This window comes from Mustela nivalis, assembly GCF_964662115.1.
Source record: "Mustela nivalis genome assembly, chromosome: 1".
Lineage (NCBI taxonomy): Eukaryota > Metazoa > Chordata > Mammalia > Carnivora > Mustelidae > Mustela > Mustela nivalis.
In genome coordinates, this window is record NC_139020.1 from 167,257,472 (window position 1) to 167,280,356 (window position 22,885).

General features: G+C 38.4%; 1 protein-coding gene across 3 annotated transcripts in view; it reads right to left on the reverse strand.

Annotated features, from left to right (window-relative positions):
* Window positions 1-13,189: 13,189 nt before the first annotated feature.
* GRM7 (glutamate metabotropic receptor 7) overlaps window positions 13,190-22,885 on the reverse strand; it is a 924,866-nt gene continuing 915,170 nt past the window's right edge. For all 3 annotated transcript variants that reach the window (XR_014298757.1, XM_082683125.1, XM_082683124.1), the window contains one exon: window positions 13,190-14,406. Coding sequence is in view for 1 of the 3 variants with exons in the window: in XM_082683125.1 (XP_082539251.1) it covers window positions 14,357-14,406 (50 nt within the window). In the remaining 2 variants the exon portion in view is untranslated. The remainder of the gene's footprint in view (window positions 14,407-22,885) is intronic.

The window sequence follows — 22,885 nt, forward strand, 5'->3', positions numbered from 1 at the left end:
TATGGAGCCCACCATGAGGCATGGAGCCCAGTGCAGGTTTTGATCTCACGGCACTGAGCTCATGACCAGAGCTGAAATTAAGAGTTCATGCTTAACCGACTGAGACATCCAGGTCCTTCTTCCCTTAGGCTTCCTTTTATAAGAAAGCATGTTAGGGCACTTTGTGCCCACCCAGATAATATGGGATAATCTATTTCAAAATCCTTAATTTACTCTTATCTGCAAAGACTCCTTTTTTTCCAAATAAGGTGACATATACAGATTTCAGAGATTAGGACCTGTTCTCTTCACGGCCACCATTCAGTCCATTGCACTATTCTTTGACTTGTAACCTTTCTGTGCCTTCTATCTAAGGTATGTCTCTTGTAAGTGATTTTGTTTAAAAAAAAATATATGACACTCTCTATCTTTTCATTTGCATGCTTGTTTACATTTAACAACATTGCTGATTTATTTAGGTTTCAAACCACCATCTTACTAGCTGTTTTCTATTTGTCCTACTCTTTTTCTCTTCTTTCTTACCTTCTAGATGGACAAAATATTTTTCCTTATCCATTGCATTTCTTTGTCTCAATCTCGTGTGCATGCTTTTAAACAGAGCAAAAAAATTTGCATCCAGACTTTCAGTTGCAAAGGCATCTGGGAAGTGTATCTTTCAGCTCTTCCATTCTTTGGTTTAAAAGAAGTGTGCAAGGTGATTGAGACGGGAAGTCCACCGTATCCAGCAGGCATAGTGAGTTAACAGAGCCGTGATCCTTCCCCTACTTTTCTTTATCTTCATTACACAGCATGACTCACTCTCTGTGTTCATGGGCTTTCCAGAACAAAATATGGAGCTTGGAAAGAATGGGTGGTTGGATATAAGCTTGGGCATGGAACATGGCCATAAACTAAAGCACCATGACACCTTTATATTTTTATAACACTGTAGTAGTTTGTTGAGAGGAATAAACTGAGGAAATGATTTCACAGCTTCTGTCTTGATTTTGAAGGGCTGTAAGAAAGTCTGATAAGGTGATTAATAAATGGGAATCAGAAATACACATCAGTAAAAGAAATCTGAAAATCTTTTCAGTCAGGTGATACCGACAAACATTGATGAAAGGTGTGGTGAAAATGCATTTTTTATTGCATCTCTGATTAGTTCTGCCTTCACTGTGGATTGAAGCATATCTCTACAATTTGGAATTACACTTACTTTTTAGTTTTGGTATAAAGCAGATGAGAACAAAATAAAGCAGGGAGGGGCAGAATGAGATACCGGTTTGGTTCTGTTCCAAGTCAGTTTGGCACAGAAATTACAGCCTGAAATGGAGTGTCTCATTATGATTCCTCATGTGCTAGCAACAGAGGCTGAATAGATAATTTGCCTTAAAATACAATCCAGAATGGGAGTGAATGTGGGGACAGTTGCTGCTACCCAGAGAGCAAACAGGCTTCTGCAGCAACCTAATGAGCTATGCAAAATGGTTCGAAGTGGCCCTTGCCAGCCTTGATATTTGCTGGGCTGAGTTTTAGTTAACCACCCCTCAGGGTGGTGCACATTTAAGTAGGCTTCCAGAGACAGATTTGTGGAGTACTCAACCAGGTGATCTCCTCCAGAATCTGTGCCTGGGCCTCTCTTTACCCTTACTTGGAACACTTGGGACAGGTTTTTCAGAATTTAACATTATGGACAGGTCTCTTAGAACTTTCTTAGTAGTAGTAGTGATTTTGTGTCCTAAACAGTCGTCACTATTTGGAAAGAAAGTGCTAGAAGTAGAAAGAGTTTATATGACGTCTCCTAGAACATTGGTTTGAGAGATACTGTTTTCTCAGCCAGGATACCTCCCCAGTAAATTACTCCTATTCTCTACTCTGCATGTTGAAAAGGCTTCTTTTCAGGGGCGCCTGGGTGGCTCAGTGGGTTAAAGCCTCTGTCTTCAGCTCAGGTCATGATCCCAGGGTCCTGGGATTGAGCCCTGCTTCAGTCTCTCTGCTCAGCACGGAGCCTGCTTCCTCCTCTCTCTCTGCCTGCCTCTCTGCCTAGTTGTGATTTCTCTCTGTCAAATAAATAAAATATTTTAAAAAAAATAAGGCTGCTTTTCAGAGGAGGCCAGGTCACAAGTTTCTGACCAAAAAACTATAAGAATTTTGGAGAAGGATTTCTGTTCCTGAATAAAAAGACAAAGCCTCAGGAAGAGGTCTGTAGCTTTTTGGTTTTTAATGTGTGGATGTAATGCCTGGAGGTATAGCAGCCATTTTGTTAATGTGAGGATGAAAGTCATACATCAAGTTTGGGGGGCAATGTAGGAGAAGACGAAGAACTCAGGTTCTTGATATCATCCTTGATCAACTACAAGAAGCCAAAACAGTCTGCCTTCAGACTTTGTTTCTTAAGAAAAACAAGTCTCCATATGGTAGTTTTGTGTTTGTTGAATTTTTAAATTTTTTGCCCCAGATTCTTCTTCTGTCATGTGGATCTACTTCAGTGACACAGCTCCTTACCCACTTCTCCCAACACATACTACTTCTATACTGACATGTACTTGAACCCACTGATAAACCAATACCCTAAGTAAGTAAAAATTTTAGTTTAAAAATGTTTAAAATGTTAAACATTTTGCATGTCGGACCTATATTATTTACTTTATGTAAGCTCTTAAAAGTACTGGGGAAAATGACAGTGTATTAAAAATTAAGGAGTGGGTGCCTGGGTGGCTCAGTGGGTTAAGCCGCTGCCTTCAGCTCAGGTCATGATCTCAGGGTCCTGGGATCGAGTCCCGCATCAGGCTCTCTGCTCAGCAGGGAGCCTGCTTCCTCCTCTCTCTCTGCCTGCCTCTCTGCCTACTTGTGATCTCTCTCTGTCAAATAAATAAAAATTTTTAAAATAAATAAATAAATAAATAAATAAATAAATAAATAAAAATAAAAAAAATAAAAATTAAGGAGTTTCCATATAATCGCAAAGGTGAGTGAAAAATTAGAAATTGTATTTTTAAAAATTCAGTGTAACATTTTGATGCACCCATGTTTGGAAGAATTATCACATGAGCTATACTATTTAAATTCAACAATTTTCATTTTGTTGTATTTTCCACATCACACAACTCTGATACTACTGGGATCTGAGATCCTTTACATGTGACTTACAATAGTTAAGTAAAATTCTGCATTAATAAGTTTTAAGGACTCTTTCAGAAGGAATTATGTGCAGCTCTACCAGTGTCCCTCCAGAGATACAGACTTGGATGTATCCAGATGTGAGACTGCTTGGCTTGCGGAAGAACATTGCTTGCCCACATTCTTACTCCATCTTTGGTCCAGGGGCCTTCTGAGCACAGTTCTTAAAGTATGGTCTGTTGTGATCAGGATCAAGAATGAGAACTGGATGGAAAGCAGATTCTTTGGTTCCATTTCAGTGCTTTTAAATGAGAGATGCTTGAGTGCACCCACCAACAAGGCTTTAGCTTTCTCATAAAAGTCTGAGAACTAGTATTTTTGAGAAATCAACTATACAGTATTAGATGGTGGTGGTTGAGGGCTTGTTATCACACAATTCCTTCTTACAGTTGATCTTCTTCAAGATATACCACAGGCATTTTTTTTTTCCCTCTGAAAACACTATCACAAGGGATAATTTGTAACCAAAATAGAGATTAAAAAAAATACAATCTTACTGTAGCCGGTGGATCTTTTGTAGACCAAGTTCACCTCCACTGTCAGGTCTTTGTGGATGTTGATTACTTTTGTTAGTGTAACTGATCTGATAAAATGTAAAAAAAAAAATAAATAAAAAGAGGGGAGCAATTAATGTTTAAACTGCTCCCCCCTACATTGCTCATGAACTGAGCAGCAATGTGACACTCCTTTCCTGATATGACAATTTAGGGGAATTCTTGCTGACCTAGCCTTTGTTTTTCACTTTCAAGTTTCTCCCCAAAGACACTGAGGAAATAAACTGTGTGTAATTGTAGCATTCAGTAATATTTATATTCTAATTCTTACAATGTCAGAAGCTTTGGTCTGGAAGCTTTTGTTCAAAATAAGTGTTCGTGTATGCCAGTGGGTCATACAAGTCATTCTTAATGTGAAATCAGAGCCTTTGGATGAAGAAAATACAGATGAGAGTGGGAACATGGGGAGTATTAAGGAATCTCTGAGAAAGACTCATGCACAGCTCTGCCACGTTCCCTTTGGAGAGGTAGTCATAGACTCATCCAGATAGGAAATCCTTAAGCTTTATTTTGACTTGTATTCTAAATTTCTTCCATTAAAGAGAGAATTAACAGAAAGCCAATGATATCAGAATGAGATGATTCAGTGAGTCTTAGTGGGACCAACAGTCTCAATGTTCCTGGGATTGGTGGGTTTCCTGGGATGCTGGACTTTATGTGATAAAACCAGCAAAATCTCAGGCAAAACTAGAATGGTTGGTCACTTTTATCTCTGTCAAGTGAGAAAATTCCATAAAAATAGATGGTTTCTAAATCTTTTATTTTCCTATAATGGGTTCTTGCTGTGAACATAAGGTCCCCCACCCCAGCAGCCAAGAGAATCTTAACTTTTTGTCATCACCAGATAGTAGCACAGGATTCATGTTTCTAAGTGAGAACCTCACAGAACATTAGGCTAATGAAACAAAGGACTGAATCTTAGGAAGGAACACAGTGTTATCTCTTCCATGGAGGAAAAAGCTGTAGCTTTGACTCTGCATGGATTCTTGATCACGAGGATGGAAGTAGGACTAGGGCAGTTGACTTAATTATCTGTATTGCTCATGAGTTTTGTCTTCCTGAAATGGGAGTAGAGCCACCCATCTAACAGAGTTGCAGATCTGAGTAAATGATTATTGATTATACGATGCAGCTTTGCTAACTCTGGAGTCACTGGAGGAGCGTCTTTCGTCACGTAAGTTCAACAGCACACTAAGCAGGTCATTTCTAGACATATAGTAGGAAGATTGGGGTCTTAGTTGAGATGATTGTTTTTCACATTTGTGTATAGCCATAAAAGCACTTGAGATAATTGTCATTGTTGCTGCATGAAACACCATCATTATTCATCCATGCACACTCTTCTTTACGATTAATAATATAATGAACTACTTGCTAGTCTATACATAGGCTAACACCTCACCATTAATGATAATTCACTTCTCCCTATGGCCTTCTTTCTTATCTCATTCTCCTGTTTCCCCCAGAGGTAACCATGATCCTGAATTTTGTAAATTATCTTGTAGGGCTTCCTTTTTTAATTTTTTTTTTCACTCAATATGATGTTATTAAAATTGATCGAAGTGGTCTCATGGATTTTCTTGCTGCGTAGTATTCCATTGTGTGACTGTACTGTGATTTTTTTGTCCATTTTTCTGTCAGTAGACACTGCAGTATTTCCAGGGTTTTGTAATTGTGAATAGAACTCCTATGAACATCCTCTATGTGTATCCTGGGGTACCCGTAGAAAGATATTTTCTGAGTTGTTATGAGGCAGTGGAGCTGCTGGGCCATAAAGAACATAGATATTCAACTGTGAAGTAGAAATTGTTTGTCCAAGTGGTTGTAGCAGTTAACACAAGTCAGCAATATATGAGCTCTCCTTTACTCACATTTTCCTGACATTGCCAGTTGGATAGGGTGGGGTGTCAAATGTTCTCACTGTGATCTCAGTTTGCTTGTCTCTGATTACTAATGAAATTGAGCATCTCTTTCTTTGTTCCGCAGTCATGTGATTTCCTTTTCTGTGAAATGTCTGTTCTTTCCACGAGTGAGTTATATGTCTTTATCTTACTTGCAAGATACATGTGACTTTTTATTTACATTTATGTGGATTTCACATTGTGTGTACATGTACACTGATTCCTAATACATATTTCTAATATGAACCCTTTGTTGGTGTATGCATTTTAAATATCTTCTTACAGATTATTTTTTTACCTCCACTTTCTTTAAAGTATCTTTTGTTGAACAGTATTCTGAATTTTAATATAATCAAAATTATTAATTATTTCTTCTGTGGTTAGCCCTCTGTTCTTAAGAAACCATTCCTTACAGCCAAGGTGAGAAAGACACTTCCCTGTATTTTCTCTTAAAGTCCTTTATTTATTTATTTATTTATTTATTTTTAACTTTTGACACTTATATCCTTAAAATCCATCTTGGATTGATTATGTTGTGTATAATATGAACAAGTGTTCCAGTTTTTTTTTTTTTTCATAGACATAATGCTTTTTTCATCTCTATGGAAAAAATCCACTTCTGGGCTCTCATTCTGCTCAGTTGGGAGTATGAGCTCTCAGTTTGGTCCTGTGTGCTGGGGACAGGGGGACGCAGGTGGGACGGTTCATCATTCCTAGTATCCATGCAAGTCCTAATCCCTAACATCTGTGTTTCTCTCAAAACCACACTGTAGGGGGACAGGGTTAAAAATACATCAGTATCTAGGTGTCCCTCCAAAATTTGCTTTAATTAGTCTGGGGTGGAGCCTGTGGGTCAGTATTTTTCAAAAACCCCCAAGGAGGTTCTAGTGTAAATGCAGGTTCCAGAAGAGCTGCTCTATGTTATGTCCAGAAATGATTTCAGGTGGGGAGCCAGCATCATGCTGTGCTACTTTGCCAACTTAGCAGAAACCCATAGGATGATTTTCAAATTAATTTCTCTCCCTTTAAATCTACTGTATCTCATTGCAGAGAAAACAAAAAGTTGAAAAATTTAAGAGTAAAAAATAATAATTCACAATCGCATAGCTTATTTTGTATTTTTTCCTTCAAGCTTTATCGTAGCATGTATATGTGGATAGAATCATCTTGAAAATCATTAAGAGCATTTTTCTACAGCATTCTTCTGAATCACTTTTAAAACTGTTTAATAGTCTATCTTATTATAATTATTATGTATTGTTCATACACACACTTACCCTGTCCAAATCCTATTTCATTCTGGTTAGGGACTGATTTTGCTTATGGTGTTTGCATTTCTTATTTTAGAGTGAAAAGAAAGCATATTTTGGGTATTGTAATTTAGCATTTAGCAGTTTTGGCTCCAGCGTCAATGTGATATGGGTTCAAATGCTACTTACCAATGGCGTGACTTTAGGGAAATTATTCTACCACTCTTTCTTTTCTTTTAGTACACATTAACATGAAGATAATGCCAACTTCTCCCACACAGAGATCTATTTAAGGTTAAATGAGGTGACTTTGAGTTGCTGAACAGTGCTGAGCACATGCCAAGTATCTGATGAACTTAGCTCTATGTTAGGTCTATGCACGCAATGTCTGGCAGATATTAAGGGCCGTCCTGTTCCACTTGGCTCAAGGGCCAGTATGTTTTGCCTGACCCAATTTCTCTGGAAGTAAATGTCCACTGGGAAGAAGACAGTCACCAAGATGAACTCTGTCATTGTCCAGCCCAGTAGTCAGGTGCAGAACAGTCTGGAAAGCTATTTGTTCAAAGGAGAAGGTAAAAAAATATATATATTTTTACTTATTTTTATTTTACTTATTTTATTGTTACTCTAATAATGGATGCTGCTCGCTGGCTAGCTGACTCGAAGTTAGAATAATTTCTCCCTAGGATTTTCCTTTATTGTAGTGAATAGATCTCTGCAGTTGAGAGGCAAATGCAGTTTTGCAACTATGGAACCAGGTGTAAACACAGCTGGGGATCTGCCTGCTTGGATCTCCATATCCTCTTGGAGCCCAGAGGAACATAAAACACAAAGTAACAGCAAGCAAAATAAAGAGTCAGCATGTTCACATTTTTTAAGCAGAAGAAAGAGTAGTGAGGGAAAAGGAAAAAGGCAGTGAGAGAAGATAGATTTGGGTTGGAGTGCTGTACGGTAGATCTGGTCGTATGTCCTGTTTAAGAGAGCTCACCCTGGATAGAAGTGCAGCATCTGCACAATGTTGGACACCTCATCTGCAATGCATACTTTTTGAGGACAGGAGATTTGGCTTATTACTGGGCCGTCCCTAAGAATTTAGAGCAGTGTCTGGTATATAGCAGGTGCTCAAATGGTTGATTGAATGGTCAACCACTGCCCATTATAACACTCAAGGGACAGTGAAGAGAAAAGAATCTCTTTTCTGAACCAAATCCATATCAGCAGGGAAGACCTGGTGAAGAAAACAGGGGAAAACACCAATATCAGTGGAGCTCATGAGCTGGGGGGTAGCAGCCTGCCCATACAGAGCCAGTTGGACAGATGAGGCTTTGGACAGACAGACTGCAAAATGTCAAAATATAGTAATGAACCCAAGATCAGAACTTGGAAGATGACAGACCTGAGAGCAGGAGAAGACACTCAGAATTCTGAATCTCTGGTCAGGATCCCAGGAAAGGAGAGAAAAATGGTTCCAAGAGACAAATGTGGGTGGGTTAGTAAACTGTCCATTGAGTTGGCTTTCAGCCAATTTATGCAAAAGCTGGAAGGTGGGCAAATGCAGACCATTACAAAATAGTGACCTCTAAGAGTAGTATTTGAAGCCTAAAATTCGGAATGCATGCCGGGGTGCAAAATGAGTTAGAGCTGATAAAAGTATTTTTTGCTTTGTTTTAGCCTTTTGTCTGTTCAAACCCAGAACATGAGAAAAGTCCTACAGTCCCTTAGATTTGACCAATGGCTTTCAAAGTATGGTCCTTGGACCAGCAGCATTAGCATCACTTGGAAGAGTGTTAGAAATGTCAATTAGCAGCTCTCACCCTGGACTACTGTGTTAAATTTGTAGAGGAGGGAACAACTTAGCATTTTGTGTTTCAGTAAACCTTCCAGGGAATTCCGATGCTCACTAAATCTCAAAACACACTAGATTAGAACAGTAATCCTCCACCCTACACATGGGAAGCTACAGGAGGAAAAGGGGGAAAAAAAAAAAGTCCCAGAGCAATTAAAACGGACTCTCTGTGGTGGGTTCTGGCCATGAGTGTATTTTAAAATCTCTTAGTGAATTGAATGTACAATCGGGGTCAAGAACCTAACTCCAATTCAGGTACCAGCAGTGTCATCGTATCCCCAAGGAGTTTATTAGAAATGCAGAAACTTGGGCCCTTCCTGCTGAAAGAGAATCTACATTTTTAACTAGATCCCAGGTGACTGATTGATAGGCACATTCAAGTTTGGGAAGCAGTTGTATAAGATAAAAGTGTTAAAGGAGAGAAATCAGGATTTGTATTTTGCCTCCACTTTATTGATTTACTAATTTCTTTAAAAAAAAAGCCAGGATAAACACATTGACACTTGAGACACAAAGTAAAGGCTTGGAGTCAAAGAAAGGCAGATGTCAGGAACGCCATGTGAATGAGAGCAACAGGTGTTTTGTAAGCCTTAGGTGCTTGAATTGCCCATACAACTCTTTTGACAATACTTGGGTTAATTTTTAGCCAATAAAATGAACACAGTAGGACAAAAGCAGGGTCAGTAGCCATGGTGTTGAGTTTGGGAGAGTAAAGATATTCGGATTGTGCTGTAGTTTCCAAGGCATGCCCTGTCCTCCCCTCTCCCCGTGAGGAGTCCTGGGTAGTGTGTCCCGAGTCTGGAGGTGGTACACCACAGCCAGAACTTCTGATGGGGAAGACCTTGGGAATAACTTCTGAACTTGATTTGATTCCATGGCAGCATTTCAGGGAAGATGATCAAGGCGATGTCTTATTTATTAAGAGAGAAACAAAGCCTCAAAGCCACTCATGGTTCATGGAGTCATAGAAGTGTTGGTCTCTTAGGTTTTGTGACAGTCAGAAATAGTGTGGATGCAGTGTGTTGCAAGCCATGACAAATGTCCTTGGCTCTGGCTTATTTCTTCTTATTTTTTATTAGCCAAAAGAAAGTAACACAGGACGATCATTCCTACAGTTTTGGGGGGGGTTCTTTATTTTTTTTTTAAGATTTTATTTATTTATTTGACAGAGAGATCACAAGTAGGCAGAGAGGCAGGCAGAGAGAGAGAGAGAGAGGGGAGGAAGCAGGCTCCCTGCTGAGCAGAGCCTAATGCAGAGCTAGATCCCAGGACCCCGGGATCATGACCTGAACCAAAGGCAGAGGCTTTAATCCACTGAACCACTCAGGCGCCCCCTAGGGGTTTCTAATTAGAGCAATAACCATACTTTTGTTGACCTAATGCTGATTAATGCACCAAAGTCAGGCTCATCATGGGTCTCTGGGGGAAACCTCTAATGCCCTGCTCTGGGCTCTGTCATTTTCCAGAATATTATCACTACCTTGGCTGAGAGCTAGTAAAGCAGCATTGATCACTACTGTGATGACTGGAAGGGTAGGGAACCAATACAAATATCAGGATCTAAACAGATACTCATCTGAGGGCATGATAAAGCAAATTTTACAAAAGGATAATTTATAGAAGAAAAATATCAAATGAGAAATAGCACAGCAGTGGCAACTGGAGGAGGAGTTGAGGGATTTGAGTCCATTGGAGCCTGATTGTTTTTGTCTGTGTGAAGTGGTGGCCAACAGTGGTACCAGGTACCTTTGGCATGAATCATGATGACAGCAAAGAAGGGACGCTTCTTCTGCACCTGGACCCCAGCCACCCCACCTCTAGCACTGTTGTTAAGTTTTTGTGTTCAGACAAGGTTAGCGCCTTTCAATTGTGAAGTTAACATTTGGAGCAAGTTCATGTACAGGGGCCTGATGGATGGAAAGACCTGAATCTCTGTCCTGTTGATGTTGTAAGATGAGGACATGAAGGGCCCCGGGAGCATGTGGATTGCCTAGGATTCCATAGCTGATTCATCCTGCGACATAGGAGTTGTGATTCTGAATGGAGTACCTGCTTGCTATCTTGTCTCTTCCCTGCTTCAGATGGAAGTGTTTCTGATGTAGCATATCCAGTCATGTATTGGCTTCCCGCATCCCAAGACTGGTTCCCATTCTGATGAAAAGAAGGACTTCATGGGAGGTGTTGTTCTCTCCTTTTCCCCAAAGACAGAGAGTACAAAGGGCAGTTCTCACCGGTAGTTTCCTCTGGATAACCTGGGTCTTCCCTGCCCTTAGAGAACCAGCTCCAGCCCCTCTTTCCACTGACTCTTCCAGCCCTCCTTCTGTGTTCTCCTGTTCTTCCTTTTGCTGACTGCTTTAGAAATATTTACAGAATGCCTGCTCCTTATCCAAACTTGCTCTCAGTGCAGGGATAGTACGAGGAAGCAAACAGACAGTATAGCTTTTCTTCTAGTCCTTATTGCTGAAAGGGACCAACAAAGATGAAGAAACAGATAAATAAAGCAAATGAGTGGATTCTCTGGGATGGGGGGATGAGGTGGGCTGTTCCGTTAGATGAGCTCCGAAAAGACCTCTGATGTGATGATGTTTAAGAAACTGGAAATACTGAGGCAGTGGGGTCGTGTGGCTGCATGGGGGTAGTTAGTGCTAGGCAAGAGAATAGGCATTACCTATCTATGCTCCGTATATTTGAGGAAGAGCAGGGAGACCTGGAGGGACATTAGTTCTGCTGCCTGCTATTGGTCCATTTTCTATCACATCTGTCCTAGAGTTATAGACACACTTCAACTCAGCTACCTTGTTGGGAAGGGAGGTTATGGAAGATGATTTGAACTGTCTTTTGAGGATTTTAAATTAAGGTATATAAAGCATATACCATAATGCACATGATATACGTAAGGTATATGACGCATATAAAGGAAATGATATGTATTAAATGTACATATACATATATAATGTATATAACACATATAAGTAACAATTCCTTTCTAGTGCTGTAGGTTTACCTTTTATCCTTGACATTGTCTTGATCACCGTTAATCTCAATTCTACCCTAAGGGTCCAGAGGCAGAGTAAAGGTCCTTGGCAATAGCTCTTTCCACTCCTCAGTGGAACTGCTTTTGTTATTTCACCTGCACTCTTGCTCATACATCAGAATCATTGGGAAAGGCCATTACGTGATTTCTTGGTGAAATAAATTGTTTCTCCTACGTGGCCAGAAGTCAGCCTGGCTTACTGTGCACTCTTTTACAGATTGTGTTTGCACATCTGGAAGGAGAAAGCACTGTGCCCTCCATCTGATTTTTAAGACAAGCTCTAAAAACCGTGGTGGTACAGATGCTGGTGAATATAGGTGGCAGGTTAACCAGGGCCAGGCAGTGTTCTAAACCCTTGGCGTGATTTTTTTTCCCCCTCTTAATCCTCCTAAGTCTATGAGATACACCACAGTATTAATCTGTTTTCCAATGGAGAAAATGGAGGATTCAGAATGTGTCTGTAACTTTCCCCCAGGATAGCTAGCAGAAGGAGAGCCAGGTCACATGCTTGGTTGTTTGGCTCTACTACTTGAAAGTGTTTATAATCCAAAACTCATATCTGCTGTAATTAGCTTTTTATCTCATTGACCTGTTGTGTGAAGGGTATTTAAGGGATTGGAAAAGGTGGGAGATACTTTAATTTTTCTCAGGATGATACTGAAATAAGATTTCTAGCTTTGTATACAAATTTCCTGGGCCAAGAGAACAGCAAGAGTTTGGTAGATTCTAGACACAGTAGAAAATCAATCACAAGTGGATCCACAATGGGCCATTTAAATCCATTGAAATGGATTTTGGGTCCTTCCCTTGTGCTGAAGATCAGAGTCACCCTCTACAAATTGATACTCTTTTGTGCTCATGACACCCAAGTGAGTGTGAGTTTATCCATGAGGGTGTTTCTTACATGTGAGTTTGGAGAACCCCAAATCTTAATCTTGCTGTCAACATGGCCACCATATTTGTTTGGACGTATAGATTAGTTGTAGTAATCTTTACTTAGATCCTTGATTAAGTTTCACAGAGATATTTATCTCTTGCTGCCAGATTGTTTATTGAAGCTAATATTCCTTTTTTTCTCTTCCCTTTGACCGTTTTTTTTCATTTCTGCAGTTTTTAATTTTTATTGTTAATTTTTTATTGTTATGTTCAGTTAGGCACACTTTGGTTATTTTTGATGGGTAACTTACTGAGTCAGTGTCTGAAGGCTGTCGGGTCTTTGATTTTAAGAAAACAAAATGCATGAGCTTTGTGATATTCCTTTTTTATGAGAGCATTGAGCCCCTATAGGTTTATCATTTTAATTTCAGATATAACTTCACTTGTGAGCTAAGGCTTGTTTCTTTAACAAGTTTGGTTGTTTTCAGTATTCCCTGACTTAAGACTTCATGAAATAAGCTATAACTAAAAGGGGATAAACAACTAAAAATATTTATTTCAGGAAATAAAAAAGTTAACCAAAGTATTTTATTGGTACATTCTTGGACAATATCACAGAATTGAAAGAGAATGGAAAGGGGGAATTTTTCAGCAAGGGTGTTTTCCACTAAATTGGCACATAAGCAGCAAGATTAACGAAAGTACTTATTACAAACAGTAAAAAACATACATGCTTTTTTTTTTTAAAGTCCTTATCACACTGGTCAGTCATAGAGGGGCATGAACAAAACCTCAAGACATGAAAAATCTGTATTCTTTTCTTCAAATAGCTTAATCATTATTAAAATTATTGCAAAATATCCATATACCTTAATTAAAATAACAAAAGAGAACACAAATACAAATATTGAACATAAATTATTAACATGTACTGTAAAATACATTACTGGCATGCATTCCAAAGAGCAAGACCTCTATTCAGTTCAGCCAACACCTTCCTTTCATGGGACCTATCCTCATACCAAAGATAGGTGGGGCATACTTTCTCAGCACAGTTTTTGGTCTTTAAATATCTTTTTTTGTCTTAAAAAAAAATAACATGATTTGCAGTGGTATTATAATCATAATTATACAGTCATTACATACATGGTTTTAGTTTTCTTTCTTTTCTTTTTTTTCTTTTTTTTTTTTTTTGTCTGCCGAGATCTTTTTAACATTTAACTTGTTGCAAAATTTTCCCACATATTCTGCCGTCTGAGAGAATAGGGCTCTATGGAAACAAGGCATTCGAAAACAAACAGTGAACCGAGGTACAACATCAGATGGCAAAGTGCAAAAGTCCTCACAAACTGTACAGAAAATTTCAAAACTTGCAGCCTGGAAGTACGTACGTAGAAAGACAGGTCAGCCCCAAAACGTTCACTGTGGCTCTCGGTGGTTCATCCTAAAGAGCCTGGGTGGGACTTGAGTCTCAACACTCCCTGTGGCAGGGAAGGTCCAAAATTGCAGCCGAGTTGGCAGTGCTGATACCAGTGACTTATTAAGCCAAGATAAAGTAAGAATATTTCATAAAGCAGCTGTGTAGGACACTTGGATCCTCTAACATTGGTCTCCTGGCTGGGGATGCTCCTCCAGTGATAGGCAGCGGGCAGGACCAAAAGAGTCCTATGCCAGGTTGGGTGACAAAATAACTGAGGGTCTTCCTCCTCCATGGTTCCATGGAATGAAACAGGTTAGATAACCAGGTTATTATAACTGACATACTTCTTTTTTGCAGCAGGGCCTGGAAAAAAAATATAAGAGTTAGTTGTAGCAATGATCTTATTTGCAAATGTAGAAACAGACTTAGATCTGGGATGACTTGGGTGCAATGTCAAGATGGAACCATGCCCCACTGAGGAACACACATCACTCTGGATTTCCTTGATTCTTTCTAAGGTTTTGTCTACTAACTTCTGCAGTGCCCAGCTATTCTCAAGCCATCTGTGCTCTCTATTCTGCGATGTCTCCAACCTCCCTCTTTAAGGTTTATAATGGTTAGTAAATTAATTAGTGGATGTTGTGCTTTCTAATCAGCTGACCCTAAGCTGAAAGGGCCCACCCACGTTGCAGTATATTTTGTTGTGTGATCTTCTCATAATAAATGGCCATTGCTTGGGACAGGTCTGTCCTGGGTCATGGTGACCGATTTCAGTTTAGGTCAGTGCCTTCTTCAGTTACGATTCACACCATCAAATTACTGGTGACTGACTTGCCCAGAGTTATTGTCAGTAAGTTATAAATAAGTTATAAATGGTAATTTATGGAACGACTTCCATCAAAGTTTGAGGCTCACTTAAATCTTACCATGCATACCTTTTTTGTTTGTTTTCTTTAAATAATCAATTACTTTTCTATTTGGTACAGTAATTCTAGAACTCAGCTCTACTCATTCATTCACTCACTCATTCATTCATTCATTCATTCATTCAGCAGATACGCATCAGTTGCCTGCCATATGCCAGACATGGGGCTAGGCACTGACGAGCAGATGATGAGCAAGTCAGACCCTTTCCTGTCCTCATGCTGGAAATGACAACAAGATCTTGAAGTATTACACTCTAGCTCTCAACACCAACTAATACAACTACTGTGATGTGACATGTTGTTTATTCACTAAATCTTAGTAGTTTTGCATCAGCTTCTGTTGGACACAAAGTAACTGTTAAGTGGCATTTACTGATGGCTTATTTTATTTATTGTTTTTTATTCTAAGTAGTATTGTTCATTTATTATAAACAAGTAACAAGAATTCTTCCACACCTCCTAAGTAGGGATTCATATGGGAATTCAGGAGACTGGAGAAGCCACAGTAACATACTAAGAGTTTGTAGCTGAACTTTGAGTAGGTAACGCAGCTAGTATATTACAGATACGTAGATGCGTGTGTACACCAACCATAAAGACAGATTTTATTTCCTGGATTAAAAATTCAGACTCTCCACCTGGTAAATTCAGATTAGAAGATTCTGACTCATTTCCTCTATTAAATCACATTGCATTTATTAACTAGAACTAGGTTAAAGAAACACAGAGGTCCTCTGGAAAATCTAGTCATGAGCAGGGTCATGCTGTGTTGTCCTTGATAAATACATGGTGTCAGTAATGCCCCACTGTTAACAGAGCCTTCGCTGTCTTCACTGATATGCTTGGTTTGAGTATAAGGAGAAAACTTTCTAAAAATGTTTTCTTTACTCCAAAGTCTATTTATACTGTCATAGCTAAAAAACTCCAGTAGATAGTTGTTAGAAATAATCACAGCCTGTCTTGTCAAATGGTAATACAATAATTATTCTCAGCAAAAAGGGGGGGGATCAAAAAAAAATCCAGAGGTTTAATGACCTAGATATGTGAGTTTACCACTATCATGTAATTATTGTGTGACTATTATTTATATAAGCATAACTGTCTAGTGAAAAAAGCAAAACATATTTGAAATTCCTTAAACAGGTTACTCGAAAACAATTTCTCCACAAAAGTCTTCACAAAAGAATAAGGAAGTTAGAAAATATTGTCCTTAAATTGTAAAGCTGAGCATTGTTTTGCACTAAACCATCATGAAGATGAGCTTATGTCGTAAAAAATTCAAAATGATAATAATAGTAATGGAAATTCACTGATGCTTGGCATGGATTATCTTCTTGTGTATGTAAGCCTTGAGGTGAATGCTATTATAATCACTGCCTTACACAGGACGGGTTTGAGTCTCAGAGGGACCAGCGTTCCAAAAATGGGACTAATGTTTGAATCTACAGGTTGCTCTCCAGACCACAGTAGAAAGACCACGCTGCAGCTGGACTCACCTGACCCAGGTTCTGATTTAGCTCTGTCCACTTACTTGAAGTGTGACTTGACCAGTCCAGTGACATTGAACTTCTCTGAGCCTTTATAGAAATGGTTAGAATAATTGTTACCTTGTTGCCTGTTAATGGGATAAATGTATGAAATATTTCAGTTTCTCATTTGGCAACATAATGGGTAAAGGTATTTCTAAATTACAAAACTCTATACAAATGATTAGCTTCAATTCATGCCATCTTGGCAGAATAGCTGGGGAACTTTGCAGCAAAATGCTAATGGAGTTGTGTAGGTCCTGGAATGGTGATTTATGTACTTTTCAGAGAAATACCCAATGTATTATAATGTTTATTTTTAAAATGTTCTGGCCTAATGCGTAAATAAGATAAGTACCAGTGGTGTCTGATAATTCTGTTTATTTGAATACCAACGCAGTTTATGGCCTAAAAAAGAAAATTGCTTAGCTCAAAATAGTTGTGCAGTGAAACACTTTCTAAGGAAATGTTACTTTTAGTATTTTTAAATAGTTAGAATTTTTTCTCTTGTAAAGTTACAAGATTTTCTTGTAAAGTTACAAGGAACATTAAGAATATACAGCAGGGTCCCTCTAGAATTTTTAAATAAGAGTTGATGTTCATGATGAGGCAGTATTATGGGTTCTAGCTTTTGGAACAAATACTTCTCTTTTAAAACGTAAGACATTCCATCTTACTCTTGCTGTTTTGTCAAAATCAAAGTGGGCTTGACATTAACTTGAACTCCTTGAACTACATTAACTTGAACTACTACAGGTGAACTACTTGTTTTCTCTTTAATTTCTCATGAGTCTTTTTGTTTCACGGAGGTTTCATTTCTCACTGTGTTCCCTGGAACACTTAAAACCCAAACTATAGAAGTAAAGAAAAAAATATTAATAAATGGAGAAGAAAAAGAGTCTTATGGATACTATAAGAAACACTGAATTATGGGAAACATAAGTAAATAAATATATAATTTTGAATAAGTAAGATTAAATAAGCCTCTGTTCTCTACCCATATTTTATTTCTTTATTTTTTACATAATAAGGAACTTGTGTAGTTCACTGACAATGTTCCATATATTTCTGTGAGATCTTGTTAAAAATTCAAATGCATATAAAAAAAAATATATATATATATATATATATACACATCAGTGTATGTTTGAGGTGATTCAAATAGCCACAGAAAGTGTAGACAATAGTTTATCACAGCCTTGAAAATAACACATTGATATATTTACATCTTTATTTCAAGTGCCCCTCCATCCACCCACAGAAAAAGCACCGTCTAGCCTTCCCTACTTCCCCACCCCCACTGCAAGTGCTTCCTTCCTTCTCCTATCCCAGCCTGTTACCCTGATGTGGGCATCTTTTCCAGCGAGGGTCATGCTGCTACAGTGTGTGTAGCTGCCCGTAAAATTCAGGGAGTTTTGCTTTGTGTTTTTTCAATTGTACAAAAATGGTATTACTATGCATATCCATTTACAGCCTGTTTTTCATATAACATTGTGGTTTTAATACTTATTTATGTTGATTTGGTAATCATAATTACTATATAGTTTCCTGTATCAGCATAACAAAAGTTTCTAGTTCTTTTTTAAAATTCTTGGCCGGGGCACCTGGGTGGCTTGGTGGGTTAAAGCCTCTGCTTTCAGCTCGGGTCATGACCCCAGGGTCTTGGGATCAAGCCCTACATAGGGCTCTCTGCTTGGCAGGGAGCCTGCTTCCTCCTCTCTCTCTGCCTGCCTCTCTGCCTGCTTGTGGTCTCTATCTGTCAAATAAATAAAAAAAATCTTAAAAAAAAAAAAATTGATGGGCCCTACTTACTTCATAATTGTTTTCAATCACAAACAATAGTGGAATAAATGCAATTTGAAAATTAATATCATTTATAAAGGTAAATGATAAAAAACTATAAACTAGAAGAAATTATTTGCAGTATAATTAAGTGACAAAGGAATGTTAAACAAAATTTTTTAATGTATACAAACTAAGAAATCAGAGATCTAATTTTTTAAAAAAATGAATCAAATGATCTCAAAAAGTAATTTGTAGATTAAGAAAACACTCAAAAAATGCTCAGCTTCAACAATTGGAAAATGCAAATTAAAACAATAAAGGGTCAGCATTTCATGCCTAGCTGCTGCAAAATAAAAAACGTATTGGCACTGATACGCGTACTAGTGAGGGTGTAAAGTGTGGATTCTTAGACCACTCTGGTAAGAGTGGAAGTTGGTATAATTGCCATGTAAGAACCATTTGGAAAGACCTAGAAAAGCGGAGGATGCACATAGCATTCATTGACTGGGCAATTTTGTTTCTACATATATGCCTGACACACATTTTCTTGTGTACACATGGACATGTGTGGGACTTCTCAAGACTATTAACATAATGTTGTGCTTTATGATTCTCTAAGAGGGAATTCTCCTATAGTGGCTGGGCATAAAGTACAAATGAGCAAAGTGGGTCAATGTGAGATACTAAGGAACAGCATGAACCCTGATCCATTGAAAAACACTTGCCCCATGTGACAGCATAATCATCTGTAGGATGCTTGCCTTAATTTAGTCAGATTTTTTGTTTTTTAAAGAGGTTGTTAAGTAAAGTTTCATTTTTTATTCACTTTAAATCTCTTTCAGAATTTATTTTTCATTTATTGAGCACATATTAGGTATTGAACTCTCTTCCAGGCATTATAAATGCCTATTTTTTTTTTTTGTACCAGGTTCAAAATCATATTAAAACCTTGAGCAAGTCAAAGGAAAGAGGCGAGGTGGTTATTTCTTAAATGTTAGTCCTGCTTATTACTTCCATCCTTTGAAAGCTTATCAAACTTGGAAACACTGGTTTATTGCCTGATAAAACTTGGCTCAAACGGACTTTTCTATGAACTTATTCTATGTGGTATCTGTGCCTCCCCTGTCCCCTGCCATTGCTTTGTCAACCATAATTTGCAGTTGTTGCTTGTTAAAAATACTTTTTTTGTTTTTACATTTTATTTATTTGTCTCAGAGAGAGAGAGAGAGAATGAGCAGGTGGAGCAACAGGCAGAGGGAGAATCAGGTCTTCACTGAGCAGGGAACCCGATGTGGGACTTGACCTCAGGATCATGACCTGGGCTGAAGGCAGGTGACTGAGCCACCCAGGTGTCCCTAAAAATACCTGAAATGGATGAAATTTTTCATATATAGTTTACAGTTACTAAAACAAAAGGAAATATTTTAAGCTTTATTTCTGTGCTCACTAGCTTGTTTCCTGCTTGTTTGTTTCATTGGTAAATGTCTTAGCCCATTACTTAAGGGCAAGTAAGTATATGTTACCTTCAATTGCTAATTTCCACTTAGAATTTCAAAAGAGCTAGTAAAATTCCTATACCATGGTTTTACCTACACTTTTTTTTTTTTAATGGATTGTCATCTAAAAGTAGCACATTACTCAGCCAAAAAGTTGGAAAACCCAAGAATGGAGGATATGATTACCAAAAAATGAGGCATTCACAATTGTGCAAGTTGAACACTGATCTAAGAAAATCTAAGACTTTTCTACAATTTCTCTGTCTCACCTCTAGCTCTACTGCAGCAACTTGTCAGGAGGATGTTGGAGTATTTGTCTTTATGTTAGTTAGCTGGACTTCTTGACACGAAGAACTTGGCAGGGGTGAAAATACAACAGCTAAATATGTCAGGATTCCATATCACCAGTAATTCTAATCTAGTCACCAAAGATCCAGAATCTGAATTTCTGTCTATATATCCAACCATTCATCTAATAAAATATTATTTAGCACCTGGTAAATACCAGTCACTTTAATACATGCTAATCTTGCAAAATAGGCTTGGAAGCTTGCAAGCTGTTTGTTCGATTCTCTTTCATTGTAAATTTGGATTCTTTAACAACATTTAGAGAAGACTGCGCCATCATCAAGGGCTTGGTATTTCCTTTGTTGTTTTTCCTCTGTAACGTGATCAGCATAAGGCAGGAGATCATAGGTTAGAATCCCACTGGGAGGGGCCCCCAAAGCAAACTGATACCTTCCCCAACATTGAATGAGAGAAGCCGTTTAATGGGTAACTGGACCAGTCTACCATATTAGCAGACAATATTAATCCAGTTCAAGAAAACAGAGAAGCAACATTCTAGAAATCCTTAGAAAAAGTGTGCAAAGTGCTTGCTCCATTTTCATCAGAAACAAAGATATGAGTCAGATATAGTCCCTTTTGTTAAGGAATTTGTTTTATAGTTGGGGAAATTATTATAGGGCCTGGGATAAGTGTTTAAAGATATTTGATGAGGGCTAACTAACCCTTGTCTTGAATACGGTTGTCTTGTACTAAGTCTGGGAAGGCTTCTCTGTGAAATGGGCATTTCATCTGGGAATGCCCATGGGAAAATATAAGAAGGATGCTGGTGGTTTAAAAGTATACCATGTCCATATCAACGTACAAGGAGAGGGGTGTCAGTTCTGGAACTGAAGGTTGATAAGAGGGTCCAGATAATTATTTCAGTAAATATGCATGCTGCCATACCAATTCAAGACATTGAAGATAGTGATGAACAAGGCACACTCCCTATGGTTATTTAGATTCCTAATGGAGTCTCTTGATAAAGGCCTTGAATGCCAAGTTAGGGCAATGGTGACTGAGAGGTTGTGGGGAAGCCATCGGTGGTTCTGAAACTGAATCTTCAACTTGAAGTACCTCCCTACAATGTTTGCTAGCTTTCTCCTAAACTTGTTAGCTCCTACTCCTTGTTCTCTTTGTAGTTTCTCAAAGTCACTTGATTCAGGGAGCCTTTCCCAACCTCTTCCAGACTAGTTAGGTGTCCCTGCTCTACTGTCTCATGGCTTTTCTATTTTTCCTTTGCCATGCTTAGCACAGCGAGGGTGTGTCTCAGACCTTAGCCAGTGCAGGTGTAAGAATGGAACAAACCCTTGTTTTCCCTGGTGCTAGTAAGTGTGTGATACCAAATAAGTCTTGGTACTGAAGAATCACTGCAGAGAGGCTTCTGCTCTCTGAAATCATTGTCAGATCTAGGAGCCTTTTAGGAGAGAAGGAGAGTTCTGATGGCCTCACCTCACCTCCCACTCCCACCACAGAACACGTGCGAACTTTGTTGATTTTGTCAAGCTTCCCCCTCTCACCCACCCCCACTCAATGCCCCACTCGTTGCTATCCTGTATAAAGCTATTGCTCCTTAGATTTCATTTGTAACTTCTAAATCATGGTATTCTGTCTTCCCCTTTTAGCAGCCACAAAGGCCCAAAACAGCCTAGCTAAAATTGAGAAATCAATTTTCAATTCTGCCATGAAAATGGTCAATAAACATTCTAGTGTTTCTTTAAGAAATTTAATTTGTTTTTTAAGATGTAAAGCATCAAGCAGAGGTATACGTGGTTCTTGGAAGATGTTTTGGAAGCAAATAGACTAGGTCTCTGTTAGGAAACATCTTTAAACTTGGCCAAGTTAAAATCTGGGTAGCTTAATTGAGGTTGTATATGTTTTGTCCTAGAAACAAAAAGGATGCACTCAATTACTGCATCATAGATTCCTCCTTTTTCTAGTTATACACTTTGCCTGGGCATTGAAAAAGCTTTTGAGTATTTTGCAATTTCAGTCTGTTACAGATATGAGCATTCGGGAGCGTATTATGGATGCAGTGGTGCCTCCAAGACTGAAGCTGTTCATGAAAGCCTGTCTTAAGGATAATGTTACAAATAAGGCAGTAGTGACAAAATAGTAGCAGAGGAGTACTTAGTGTTTCTGAATGAAAAGCTCTAGCTAAAATCCAGGTCTTGCTATTTTTGGGGTAGGACATTCACAGTCCATTCATTCATTTCTATTTTCTTTATTCTACCATTACTAAGAGCTTATGGTGTGCCTATGGTAGTTTAGTTAAAAACCAGTGGCTCAGAGATAGGGGATAATACTCTCTATCTTTGAATGACTCCTGTTTCAGTGCAATTCAGCTCATATTTATTGACCACCTACTATGTGACAAACATATGGCAGGGAAATTTAGCCACGTTACAGAGCTGCACAAACTCTGATGGTGCTTCCACCCTAGTGGAGAGAGACAGATAATTTTTTTAAAAAGGTAAATGCAGCCAATTCTTGTCACTTGCTGTTATATTCTATAAAGTTGCCATAAACATTGAATTATGGAATAGTGAACCATTGCTCCTAGGAGAAATACAAGGTTAGGTTCCTCTGAGACTCTGACCACAAAATTTTATCAACCAATCAAGACATAACATTGACTTACGTTTGCTTCTGTTTGAAGATGCGTTATTTAATATATATTATTGGTCAGTATCATTGAACTAATGGCCAAGAGAATTATAACTCATTCCTGAACAAAGTTAAATAATACATGCATCCTGAACTAAAAAATACTAGATAGCAC